Source organism: Passer domesticus, chromosome Z (genome assembly GCF_036417665.1).
Source record: "Passer domesticus isolate bPasDom1 chromosome Z, bPasDom1.hap1, whole genome shotgun sequence".
Lineage (NCBI taxonomy): Eukaryota > Metazoa > Chordata > Aves > Passeriformes > Passeridae > Passer > Passer domesticus.
In genome coordinates, this window is record NC_087512.1 from 35,911,146 (window position 1) to 35,925,049 (window position 13,904).

Here is a 13,904-nt window from a genome sequence, read left to right on the forward strand (position 1 = left end):
TACCCCTGCTAGATACAAAACCAGATTCCTGGAGCCATATTTCCCTTTGTGTTCTATCCTATTAAACCTCCAAAGTCCATCACCTTGGATTCAGGTTTGTTCTAGTTTAACATAATCCTTCCTTTTAAAACAAAAGATAACTCGCTTGTACTGTAGTTAATAATTTTATCAGATTTATCACTTTTATCTGCATGAGCTTTTTGATTACAGATAATAACAATAATAATGGTAGAAGTAAGGAAGCAGTTACCTCTACATAGAAGATATACAGAACACTTTCAACAGTTAGCAATTAACAGAAAAAAAGAAAATGTCTTTTATTTGTCATTATCATAAATTTTAAGAACATCTTTTTGGCACATTACTTAATTGATTGTGGGGAGCATATGACATGAAAATTACTTAAAAAACTTAAAAGCAGGTTTTAAGTTCAGACTACACTAAAATTTAATGCTGACTAATATATGACAAGACTTGTCTGTTCATAAGATAAGTTCTGTTGATTTTGATGGCAGTGAATCTGTTGAACTGTTTCTGTGCTACTTACATTTTGAGTTTTGGGGCAGTGAGGATTCACTTGTCATCTTTAGTCTTCCACTATTTCCCTACTGCTCTAGTATCATACAATGCATATCCTAGTTACCTATCTGAAGTAATCTTAACCCTAAGAAAAGAAATGTGCCTAAGCTCAGAGTTGTTAAATGAGGCTTATAAACTCTCCAGATGGCAGATTATGTTTTGTATGGTTTTTGGGTAGCTTCTCTATTGCTTGGAGCATAGAACATAGAGCTCAATCTTGCTGTACTAAGTGATGAGCTGGAGTCTTTCATTAATTTTTTCTCTCCCAAGTCACTTGGAAAATCTAAGTAGTATTGAAAGGGATTCTGGATTGAGACAAAGAGTACTGCTTGCAAGTTTGTTCAGAAGCTAGTGGCCTGTCAGTTGTTCATTCTGAATATGATTGGTGTTCAAGCTACAGTGCATGAGTCTGAAGAATTCATTTTTGTTTGTTTAGTTTACATTTTCCTATCAGATTGGAAAATCTTATTCCATGACTAAAGAAATTACATAAATCTAATATTATATCAATATTAATTTGCTTTTAAATGAAAATGGTGCATTTTCAGTTAAATAGGATTTTGATGTGCCATTTCATCCTTGTCTTCCTATTACTTTCTGTTCCTGTCTTTTCCCTGTCTTAGTTGTTTGCCAGTCATATCCATTATGTAATCCTGTTGTACAGGATTGAGAAAACCCTGAATGTATATGACATTTTCATAAAAAAAGTAGGAAGTTATGTATATCATATAACAGTCTGTGCTGATCTCTTTTTATTTGACAACTTCATAGCACCAAAACCATTTACTGATGTCAGTATTGTCATGAGAACTGCAGGACATTCACAAATATCTCATATTAAGTAAGTATTTTGACAAGTTCCATCTCTGTTGGTATTGGATATGTTTAATCAAGCTTTAACATTAAAGTTATTACAAATTAATTATTACAAATTATAGACAAAGATAATGAAGAGTAATTTAAACACAAACTCGGTCTTGGAATCTCAGAGCATTTTAATAGAAATGAAAGCTCAGTGTTCTTTATTATCCACATAACTGAAAAGTAAAGCAAATATTTTTACATGTCTTTTTAATGCATATTTTTAGTCATCTTTATTTAGGAAAAAGATCTGTGTATAGTGGTGCTATATACAGTGTTAAATGCTGCTATGTGTTTCAAATTGTTTTGTTTATTTGGTGTTTAGGTGTTTATTACACCTAAGTGGGAAGCCTTCTTTTCACCAGCAGTGGTGAATCCCTCAAAAAAAATCACAAAACAAATATAAAAGAAAACCAACAACAAAATACACAAAAAACACCCCGTCAAATCCCCAGAACAAAAACCCACACCCAAAAAAACCACCAAAACCAGTACCTGAAGTTGTGTAAGTGGTCTAAATAATCTCTACTAAACTTTAAGTGTTACATGTTTTTGTAGAACACCTTAATAATTATTTTTTGCATATGTAGGTATTTTAAGGTTCTGATTCAAGAGATGGATCTCAGATTAGATCTTGGCTTCCTGTATGCAGTTGTTGAATTCTTTACACAGACTGATGTGCCAAGTGACCAAGAGGTATAAACCTTTTGTTGTTTGAAGATGAATAGATTTGAAATTTGTAGCTATTCAACTTATATTTTTAAAAAACTGAAAATTATTTTCTATGTCCATATCAGTGGTTAATTTCTGTGTGTCTGGGAATAATACAAAGCTATGAGGTTTTCATTTACTATTACCTGAGTCAGATAATAGACTCCTTCCTTTGTGGTCATTCTGTATGCTATGCAAAGAAGGCTTTAAATGTTATAGTACAGGGACAGTGAGAGGAGTTTGTACATGAGAGAGTATAAGTAGTATTAGTCAATATATTGTATCAGTTACAAATGACTAGTAGTTTTATATACTTCAAATTTTGAAGAAATATCTTTTTCAAATGCTTTTACAGCTAGAACTTTTCATAAAGGATGTTGAATCTCTTCAAGAAGAACTAATGAGTGTCTCATCAATGGATACGTCACAAATTAGCTTGTATGAATACTTCCATATCTCTCCAATTAAGGTATTCCTTTAATTAACATTAGGTAATTAAGGTATTCCTTTAATTTAACTTTATAGACTGAGTTTGCTCTCTGAAAATGTTTTGTCTCATGCGGCATAGTAGGCACTGGAAATAAAGATTGAAACAGCTGATTTTAAAGAAAGAGGGCCATGAAAATATTTTCATTGTAACCACTAACTTGCTGTTGTATTCCTATGGCTTACTTTATGAGTAATTTTTTTTTCATTTGATTATTTATGAGTTCCTTGCAAAATGCTCTGGTTTGTATGCACACAGGGTATTATGGATTGGAAAATGACGTAATTTCTAAAAAACATGCATAGCCAGGGTAAGAGATTAGTGTGCAGCTGACATTATTACAACTGTGGCAGGACTTTATAGGCTCTATAATAGTTGTTAAGACAGTCTCCCATCTCTCCATGGGAAGTATATTGAAGAATTATTTGAACTGTACCTCTTCGCAGTATCTTGTGAGATGTTAGAAACTGTATTTGACTAGAAAAAATGCAGGGAGGAAATAGGATGGAATACATGGGCTTGAGCTTTTAGCAAAAGATTAGTCTTTAGTGGTTAGGGATTGAGTTACAATGATTTTGCAAGGTAAGCTATCGCACAGCTACAGTTTAAACTCTGTATGCTACAGTTATGAATAAATGAGCTACAGTTAAGCTCTGTTACAGCATAATGAATGTTGCATGATATTGTCTTCAGAGAGTCAGAAACAGGCATAACTTCCTTTAATCTGATTTTGAAAATGGCTGGATAGATTTGTACCTTTTGTGCCAAGCAAGCCATTTGAGCAATTTTCCTGAATGTTGTTCCTTTATTATTTCTTTGAAACAAATGCTTTAGTTGTATCAGGTGTGTGCAGGTAGGATTTTTCCTGTATGCATATTCCAGCAATTACTTGGCACCTGCAAAACTTGTGTTAGTAATTATTTGTTTTCAAACTTTTATGTAACATTCTTGCTTGGACACTATGCTGTGTTGTCATTTTCTGTCTACTTTGATTTTGGGCATAACTTAGACAAACTAAAACTTTTAAAAATGAGTTAATAATCTAAATTAAAGCTGAAAGAATCTGGAGACCGTCTCTGAAAACAGAAGTGAGCAGTTTCAAGTTCTTGTTTTCTTAAAGGTAGTTTAAATTCTTCACTTCAGCTTTAAATGTCAATGGGCTTTTTGGCTTACATTATGTATTTGTGTATTCTGTTACAAAGTCAGACTGGTTTCAGTCAGACTAGAAATATCCTAACTCAATTTTTAAATAATCTAAAAGATTATAAAGATAGAAATATCATATGTCTAACAACTAACCATGTTATTTCCCAATCTCATTTTTATCCTTCAGTTACACTTGAGCTTTTCACTCAGTACGGGTGGAGAAGATAGTAACAAAGAAGAAAGAAAGAATGAATTGATACCATTTCAGTCCTTGAATCTCCTGCTGAAGAGTATAGGGGCCACCCTTACAGATGTACAAGATATTGTCTTTAAGTAGGTTAAAAATCAGAATGTAAAAATCACTCACAAAGATTATACCAATAGTTACATATGTTGAGTTTTATTTTGTTCTTCACAGTAAGGATTTACTTTTTCCCTTGTCTCTTTCTTTAGGTTGGCATTCTTTGAGCTCAGGTATCACTTCTGTACTACACAGCAGCTCCAATCAGCAGTTGTAAGGCACTATTCAAAACAGGTGAGAATAAGGAAATGTCAATATTCCAATGAATTTTTATTTTGAAACTGCTACTGTGCACTTTCATTCTATTAAACAAAATAAAATTTACTTTTGTCCTTGTATTTATGAAAAAAGGTTAAATAAATGCATACAAACCAATTACTCATTAATAGGATTTTTTTGCCTTGCCAAGTGGCATGGATAGCAAAACAACTTGTTGGAATAGATAGGGGAAGCAAACACAATGGAGCTCTGATAGAACATGATTGGCATTAAAATACTAATGCATTTTCTTGCACATTAGTACTATTCGAATCATTGTTCCTTCTTGGCTTTTTTGTGTACTGTTGAAAGTCCTATCATCCAGTGCAGAGAATCCAACAAAAATACTTTTGCATAAAAGAATTAGTCCTCTCCATCCAGCATTAATAATAAGGGGCTAGTGAAATGCTTTTAAGTACTGTTGTTTCTTGGCTGACATAATATGGTTTACTCACTGATTTTCTCACCTTTCTAGTATAACTATTTCTACTTTTCTGGACAATTTTAAGGTTTTTATATTGAAGTCATGTTTCTTTCCCTGTTTTAATCTGAGATACTACACTGTTTGGCTTTGTTTCAGTGTAATTTAGGCAATATTCTCACTAATACCTATTTTCACTTTAGGCTATTAAACAGATGTATATTCTTATTCTTGGCCTTGATGTGTTGGGTAATCCATTTGGATTCATAAGAGGCTTGTCTGAAGGCGTAGAAGCTTTTTTCTATGAACCATACCAGGTAAAATTCTCTGCTGCCCTTTTACAAGTAGATAGGAAGACATTATATTGAAAATCTGTATTAATACCTTTCTGATTTTAAATTTAGATTTAGAATTGAAAATTTCAAGTGAAAATGCCTGGAAAACTCAAGTGAGAGTAAAAAGAACAGAGATGTCTACTTAACTACTAAAAGGCCATTTTGTACACTTCATACCTTAAAATAAATTTTTCTCTTCTTAAAATAAGCAGACTTAGGGAATTAATTAGTATTCTAAAATTGTCTTTCTGTCACAGGAGCTTTTGTGAGTGTTTTCACACCTTATCACTCAGTGTCATCCTGTTTTCCTCTTTGTTACATATAAATCCCAGTAAAAATGTAAGATTTAAAAATACATAGTGCATACTATTCAAAGCTCATTATGAGTATCCTTTTTTTCTCATAGGGAGCCATCCAGGGTCCTGAGGAATTTATAGAGGGAATGGCACTAGGACTTAAAGCACTGGTAGGGGGAGCTGTTGGTAAGTTTCAGTGCTGTGATGGTAGTTTGCCTGACAGTAAACAATGAGTATTTGTAAATTGCATTAGAATTTTAATTTGGTTTATATTCCAATAGGTGGATTAGCAGGAGCTGCCTCAAGAATCACAGGTGCTATGGCAAAAGGAGTAGCTGCAATAACTATGGATGAAGATTACCAGCAAAAAAGGAGAGAAGCCATGAATAAACAACCCACTGGTCTGAGAGAGGGTATCACCCGTGGTGGAAAAGGACTAGTTTCTGTAAGGAGGAAAACAAAAATTGATTCATTTTATGCAGGCAAGAGTACTAGATGCTTGTTGTATTCGCCAGACAGTTGTTGGTTTTCAATTTATTTTAGTTAAGTTTTATGTTAGTTTCTTAATTTTAATTTTGGTTTTGCAGGTGTATAGCTACAATCAGATGACAGATTTATAGAAAAATGCAAGAGGGTAGAAAAGAAGGTAGAAACTGTGAAGCAGGTGCCTCTAATTCTGTTGGCTTGTAGTGAATTCTGGAGTACTCCCAACATATGTACTTTGAAGCTATTCATCAATGAAGTAGAAAGAAAAATGTTAAAAATGAAAAATACTGTATGGAAACATGTTTGTAATGTCTGTTTTGTTTATCCTGGTAGGGTTTTGTCAGTGGCATAACAGGAATAGTTACAAAACCAATAAGAGGTGAGTTTGGTCTTGATGAATTGACTGTTCACACAATGGTAAATTCTTGATATTTGATGAGCTGTTGTAAATCAGATTTATAAAACTCTTTGTCAAGATTTTATATTCTTGCTAACTTACAGTTTAAACGTTGTTTACATTAACTTTGTGTGAAGACTACTTAGTTGTATATCAAATAAGATTTGTAATTAAATGGTGGTAAAACTTGTTAAGATTTTAAGAGAAGCTCTGTGGTTTATAATGATTTACTCTTTTTAATGCCTTTAGGAGCTCAGGAAGAAGGAGCAGCTGGTTTTTTCAAAGGTGTTGGAAAAGGCTTAGTTGGAGCAGTAGCAAGGCCCACTGGTGGAATCATAGATATGGCAAGCAGCACGTTTCAGGGTATTAAAAAGTAAGTAAAATTGTACAGAGTATCGTATGGCATGAAAGAGACAATAGTAATACTAGAAGTACCTTGTGTCTTTGTATAATTTCTAAGTTATTTACATAATAAATAGGTGGCTCTAACAAAATGCATACTTGGTATAATTTAAAAAACACAGACACAAATCTCAGGTATTTCTAGCATTACTGAAAAAACTATTTTAAATATCTCAGCTATCAGACTTCCTTTAGCTGATGATTTTTAACTTTTACCCCAAATAAGCAGGAAAAAAAGGGACTTCTCAGATGCTTTCAAAGTTACTTTATGTATTATTACTACTTTATGAAATGTGTTCCAAGATCACTAAATTGTGCTAGTCTCAGAACTATGATAAAACTGCGTTTAAATCTTGTGATAGTCTCACTTTATTAAATTCATTATTCCACACTGTTATGTACAATGAAGGAGGAGACAGTGTTTTGAAACTTACTAACTTTAAATACAATTGTTCAGTGGCCCTGTTCTTAGTGAGCTGGATCACTTCTGTTACCATAAGAATGCCAGTCTCTTTTGTTTTCATGTTCAAGTTTTTTAGCAGAGAAATGCAAGAAAAATATCAGAGTCAAATATGGTACAGTTCTATTCTATATAGTACAGTTGTCTTTACTTTTAAAATTTTGAAGTGCAGTAATTAGTCACTAATTAAGTATATGCAGATATGTCCTGCTCTGTGCCATCTAATTTGATAATTGTTGTTCTTGGAAATAGATTTCTGAGTCTTTTGCTGTTTTACGTAATGTGTGTTACTATGCCAAAGTTCATATAAAGACAACAATAGTTATTATACGAGGGCTTGAATTTAATTTGTATACAAAATAATTTAGTTCCTTAGCTAAATAGTACAGTTGAGTAGAGATATTGATACATATCTTAAATTTTCTGCTTTTTCAGGGTTGCAGATTCATCAGAAGATGTGATAAGCCTGAGACCACCCCGCTTCTTTGGTGAAGATGGAGTTATTAGACCTTACAGATTAAGAGATGGAACTGGAAGTCAAATGTTACAGGTGAAGAAAATGAAAGATAAATTTTTGACATAAATTTAAACTCATCTTACATAGAAATAAATACTTTAAAATTTCCCTCTTCCTCAATTCCCATTCTCTTCTTACCTAGTAACTCAGTAGTCAAGAATTTAATTTAATTTCTTAGGCATGTAACCACATTGGGGATTTGGCTGCTGTGGTACAATTTTTGAGGAGGACACCATAAAGTAGATCAGTATATATATATATATAAAAGTTTCTGAACAGAGCATTCTGAAGAAAGAAAAACATTTATATTTGCAACTGAAATGTTTTATGCCTTTAAATATTTTTTGGTGAAAATTGTTAATAAATACATATAGTTTTTTCAGTAATTTTATAATACATGGCTTAAACAGTGACTTTTAAGTCTCAATGTTGTGACCAGCATTTTAAAGACACTTAGAAATAGTTCTTTGTGTCATAGTGTAGCCTTTGAAAGAACATAAACAGTTCTGAAATGGAATACTGTTTGCAGGAAGTATATGCTGAACAGCCCTTACTTTTAATGATTCATCTGCCATTTAAGCAAATTTGACTCAAAACATTCCCCTCAGAAAGGGAAATAATTTCAGTTGTGACGCACACAGCTTACTGAGTTTTTTTTTTCTTTTATTAGGAATAAAACTTCTTTCTAGAAATGTTCAACCATAACAAATAAAGTAGTAATTAGTGATTGCATAAATTTAAACAGAATTTAAAAAATACGCATGGAAAGATTCACACTGTGCTACAAAAATGTCGTACCAGAATAACCTTTCTGGAGAAGTAAATAAGAATGTAGTAGCCTTTGGAGAGCATTTTGTGACTAATTTTGATTATTGCTACAGCTGTTTGTTCCATGTTGAGTTCCACTGTTGTTTCTGTTTCTCCTACATTTCATTAGTTTGCTATTCATTTTCTGTTAGAACAGGATTGATCTGTTGGGGACACCTTAGCTATGTTCATTGTTCCGTTCACTGGTCATGTAGTTCAGCCAACTGTGGAAGTGCTCTGATAATAAATACTCTACCTGTGCCTTTCTTTAAATGAGATTGCTTTAACCTGCGCTCTCCAATTTATAACTGGTTTTATAAAGCCTTAACTACCCTCTGCACTCTGGTAGTTAGAAGCTACTACTTATGGATAGCATAAATTTGTTACTAACCTATATCCTCTTTTTGTTAAGAAAATAAATTTTTAAACATCCCCTTGTCTGTTTGAAAGTATATTGCTAAAACAAATGCTAGCAAACAGCTCTAATGAGCTGACTTTACATTGCTTTTGCTTCTTAAATTTGTCCATTATATATTGTGGGGTTTTTTTCTGAGAAGCCTTTACAAAAACCTGTCAGGTAACATGTAATTTTAATTTTTCTGTATTGTACGGCTGAGTGCAGTACCTTCCATTATCCAACTTAAAATACACTAAGATGTGGCCTTTTGTCATGTCTTTGATATTTTGTGATGGGAGCCACCATTTGAATGTCACTAAAACTGAAGGATCGTTAGCTTTGTATTAGTTTTTGCTATTGATGATTCTAAGGCATAATTACTTTTGAAGAAATGTTTTCAGAGCTCCAAGCAGAGTAGACATCTCTTCCTGTAGACAGTCAAATAAGAAAATAGAGATTTGCAATTTTTTTCCCAGTCGTTAAATTCTGCTATAAGATATTTGGTGTCTTAATTTACCCCTTAAGTATACTAATGTTTTTGGTTCTTAGTGTTTGTGGTTCTAGAGCTGTTACTTTGTTTTGCATGAGACTCAGTGTATTGCATGTCCACTATTTCCAAGAGTTTGAATAGAATAATATTTTCTTATGGATAAAAATATTTCTCTCCCCTTTTGCAATGCTTCTTTGCATACAGGTCTGGTGACTGGTCACACTGTGGTCACTGTATTGTAGCTTTTCAACAGATTGCAGGATTAGGTTGGAATAAAACTTCTTTTGGTAATTTAGAAATTGTATATGCTGATCAAAGGAAATAGGATAAAGGTTATTTTGTGTGCTGATACTGTGCTCTAAACTTAGGATGTTACATCAGAATTTCTGCTTTCTGTGGTTTTATTTTGCTTTAATTAACAAACTTGCCAGGCAAACTAGTACTTTTAAACTAATACTTCTGCTTTCTTCTTCCCTTACCATGCTTTCAGAAAAGGCAGGCCTACAAAGAGTGGACTATGGCTCACAGTAGTAGTGATGATGATGACAGTTAGGATAATGTGGATTGTAACAGATATACATGGCCTTTGTCACATTCTTTTGACCTTTAAATTTTAAATGTTGCTGCTATAATTCCCGCTGAGAAATCGGGGTTTTGTGATACTAAATTATTTTTAAACTGTGAAAAAAACGTGGGGATAATAAAATGTATGATGATGAGTGCTAGGCAAACAGGCAAATAATATAATAAAGATAGTCTTACAGATAAACCCAGACATTAGGTAAAATAGTATTGAATAATATGAAGAAATAAATAATACTGTGACTTAGAGTTTATTTCCAGATGTATTTTTATCAGCTGTGTTTAATGTTTTTTGCATTTATATAAGTGTTTAAGAGGGTTTATTTACTATTGCTTTAAATGTGTTTAGTAAAACTTTACTGATTTGTACAGTCCTTATTGGTGTTAAAATGCTGTTTGACTGTTTTATTCAATTACTATTTTGAAAGTATTTTGTCTGCTTTTCTTCTTAAAAATAAACATGTCTAAAGTATATCTAAAATGGATTCATCTGTTCTGTTCCAACATTGCTTCTCTTGTTTTCTGGAACTAGATAGTGTGAGAATACTAAATGGCTTATAAAGGTATTTAATAGATAAAATACATACATTTTTCAAGAAACGTTATCATATACTTTTTATTTTTCATTTATCCTTTGTTTTACCATTATTTTTAATACTTACTTTGTGTAACTTTTGGTATCCTTAAACTGTCATGTGAAATGACAATTTATTTTTGTTTTTATTTTGACTATATATTATTTGTTTCATAAGTCAGTATTTTTATTTTCATAACAATAAAAAAAGTAAATCTGCCCCAGAACTAAACTTCATGTAAAAAGCACAGACAGATGTAAAACAATACTCATAGTTCTTCAAGACATTGTGTAATAAAACATACCTAATATGGAAAAGCGTTTAGTTTTTTATTTACCTAGACACTGGGGGGATGAGGCAGAAAGTGTGAACACTGATTGACTATAATTTGGTACTACAAATTCTACCAAATACCTTTACAAGTGTCTCATTTCTTAAAAAAGTATTTATTCTGTATTCACAGAAATGCTTGCACAGTTGTCTTGATATTTTTTTGTGGTTTGTTACTAAATTCAGATTTTTGTGTTGCACTTTAAAGATATCTTGTAATAGATAATTCTGTACCAGTAAGTATTATAATGAGAATTAATTCTTCTGCCACCATCTGAGCAGTTGGCATTGCTCTAAAACAACAAGAGGTTCTGAAATGTTTGCATATTCAATGAGGTAATGTTATGTACTTCATTGTCTGTTGGCTTTCATTTGTCAAAATTCTGGAGGAAGAACCATTAAAATTGTTAAGATTGCTTATTCTGGCACTGTGCATTCAAAAACTGCTGTACCGGGTGATCTCTTGGGCAGTTACCCTTTACCCTTAGTGTCACGGAGAAAAAGGGGGACTAAGTCTGGGACATGGTTTTAGCTGAAATTGCTGATGCTTATGATTGCTACAGGTCATGTGTCCCTGCTTGTTTTGTAATGCTGTCACCTCAAAAGATGCCCTGAAGAAACAGATGAAAGGCTCTATTGCAGTGTGTTACTGCCTGAAACATTGTGGGAAGGATTTTGAATGTTCCAGGAACAAACGGATATCCCATATTTCTTTGAAGAACATAGGAAATAATTTTGATCTTCAGTTCTGAAAAAGAACACATGATGTCAAAAAGTTGAGGAAATTATTAGGTATAACATAATGTAAAGGTTACTGTGACATTTAATTAACTTTACTAGGTTTTGAAAATTTGGAATAATGTTACTTAACGTTATTGTTTTTCTTTGCCCTGCTTTTTACTGCAATTTGATTTTTTATCCTATAAAATTGTTTTTCTTTTATAATGACCGATCTTACTAGAAAATACATTAGAAATGTGATAATTTTTTGACGAAAATTGACCTGGGTTTTAAATTTTTGTGACTTAAAATCCTGCAAGTTTATGCAGAACATGCAGGTAAAATTAGTACATGAATGGTAGTATTTCTGGGTCAGATATTACTAATTCAAGTTACAGTGCAGTATAAATGAAAAAAATTTGTTCTTTACTTGCTAGATTAAACACTTATAGAATGTTAATTAAAAAAAAAAGCCAAACAAAACTAAGACTCCAGTTGGAGTGGGCAAATATGTTTATATGCCCTAGAATATTTTGTCTCTTTGGTGGCGTATAGTTCGATTTTTCTGTTTTTGAAGTTTTTGTGTTAATAGAAAAGGTAGTAATTTTATATAAGTAGTTTACTTGTTTCTCTCTTGAGTCTAGACTTCTCCGAGCATTCATAGAAAAATAAATAAATTGGATCTGTGAATATGGGGATTTGGGATAACAAAAAATTTTACCATCTGGGATATTAATACTTACATTCTCTTTAGGTCATGGGACAAAAAGCTGTGAAAACTAATAGCAGAAACTGATGTTCTTTCAGGATGGAAAAATCCCCAGAGCTAAAACAAAACGTGGAAACATTTAGAGATTATTTTCTTTAGGGATTCTTTAAATTCAATTTAAAGTATTTTAACAGATGAACTTTTGGCTTCATAATTCTGCCATCCCATCCCTTTTTAACTGCTGAACTGAATTTGAAGTCCAGTACTGTCCCTGAAAACTCCAGGTCTAAGTGCCCTTCTTTTGTCTCAAATTGCTAGATTTTGTGCTGTTGGCAAATTGAGAATGCAGCCTTTCACAAGAGTTCAGTTTTACTCTTACAGTGACTTATATAATTTCCTCCTTGCTGAGGTGAGTAACTGGCTGTGGTCTTTACCTTTGAGCATATCCAGGACATCCCTTTTGTTCAGGCCTTTGTGGTTGTCTGGTTTTCTCAAGATGCTCCATAGACGTAGGTCAGTGCCAGAGGATATTTTAGACAGTTTCAGGGATAATTTAATAGACTGTTTATGCATAAATTGTTATTAGTAATTTCCAGAAGCAGCAGACCTGCAAGGTCTTGCCCTGCCAGGGAATAAGGATGAAAGACTGATTTTGTGCTTTTGAAGCTAAGTCATTAGCAGGTGCGCCATGCAGTCACTGGTTCTCTGTCAATGTCTACCCAACCCCAAAACATATGCAAGCTATTTTTGTTATTGTTAGTTTTAGTTTTATTTTATAACTTGTGAGTTTGTGAGGATGCTTATACTGTGTTGTATAAGGTTGCTGTATAATTGTGTTGCTTCAGAGAAGACAGTCATTCAAAGCTGTGCTTCAATACCGTATCCTCTTTTATTGGAGGTGTTCAGCTTTTGGTTTACTGATTCTTTTTGGTCATGAGCTTTGTATCAGGTAGGATGTTGAAGTTATTTGAGCAGGCTCTTGTTCCTTCATATTCACACTTTGGTCTGCCAGGAAGAACATCTGAGGAGAAAAGTATGTCCTGCTAATCCTTGCTGTCTTTCTCTCACTGCTCTTGAGCTTGGTATAAAATCAAAACATAAACATCCATATCCTGAAGTACTCTAAAACGAAGGTTTCACTTTGCAAAATTACATTCTTTATGAAGTTCAAAATAACTTCATTTTTATTTGACATTGTCCAGATTTTCACCAGGTACTCATGCATACCATCTAGATTATTGGTTTCTTTACTGAGTCACAGACATCATGATCTGTCCTGCTTTGGAAAATTTTGTTTGTCTAGGTTAAAGGAAAAAGAAGGATCCTTACCACTTAAATATGCAACGTTTGAATACTATTACATAGCCATTGCCCAATCCCAAATAGAAGACAGTTATGGGAAGCTGTCTGAAACCAGATTACACCAGTTGTTCCAGAGGAATATGGAAGCTTGCATTACTCAATTTCATTTTAACTTCACTGTGACTGAAGTGTAAAGACAATATTCTTTAATTTCCCATCCCTTATTCATACTATTTGATGCATGATTACTGCTGATGCTGTAATCATGCATCAAATGGTATGAATCCAAGAGTTTTGGTTGTATTGGCAGGAAACAGAACATCTAGATGTGGTCA

The 13,904-nt window shown here is 33.0% G+C and overlaps 1 protein-coding gene and 1 long non-coding RNA gene across 6 annotated transcripts in view; one reads left to right on the top strand and one right to left on the bottom strand.

The window, feature by feature from the left end:
- Positions 1–13,904, top strand: part of VPS13A (vacuolar protein sorting 13 homolog A) — a 103,686-nt gene that overhangs the window by 78,915 nt on the left and 10,867 nt on the right. For 3 of the 5 annotated variants that reach the window (XM_064405060.1, XM_064405058.1, XM_064405059.1), the window contains 12 exons: positions 13–94; positions 1,351–1,420; positions 2,031–2,136; positions 2,507–2,620; positions 3,972–4,117; positions 4,238–4,319; positions 4,968–5,081; positions 5,506–5,581; positions 5,677–5,840; positions 6,215–6,260; positions 6,528–6,651; positions 7,576–7,690. In XM_064405060.1, the coding sequence (XP_064261130.1) occupies positions 13–94; positions 1,351–1,420; positions 2,031–2,136; positions 2,507–2,620; positions 3,972–4,117; positions 4,238–4,319; positions 4,968–5,081; positions 5,506–5,581; positions 5,677–5,840; positions 6,215–6,260; positions 6,528–6,651; positions 7,576–7,690 (1,239 nt within the window). Of the gene's footprint in view, positions 1–12; positions 95–1,350; positions 1,421–2,030; positions 2,137–2,506; positions 2,621–3,971; positions 4,118–4,237; positions 4,320–4,967; positions 5,082–5,505; positions 5,582–5,676; positions 5,841–6,214; positions 6,261–6,527; positions 6,652–7,575; positions 7,691–9,841; positions 10,826–13,904 lie in introns of those variants that run through there. The other 2 variants (XM_064405062.1, XM_064405061.1) reach the window with 1 other exon arrangement.
- LOC135291061 (uncharacterized) overlaps positions 11,451–13,904 on the bottom strand; it is a 59,823-nt gene continuing 57,369 nt past the window's right edge. Inside the window, exons 2-3 of the long non-coding RNA XR_010353924.1 lie at positions 12,302–12,384; positions 11,451–11,586 (exon numbers count right to left, since the gene is read on the bottom strand). This is a non-coding gene — a long non-coding RNA (uncharacterized LOC135291061). The remainder of the gene's footprint in view (positions 11,587–12,301; positions 12,385–13,904) is intronic.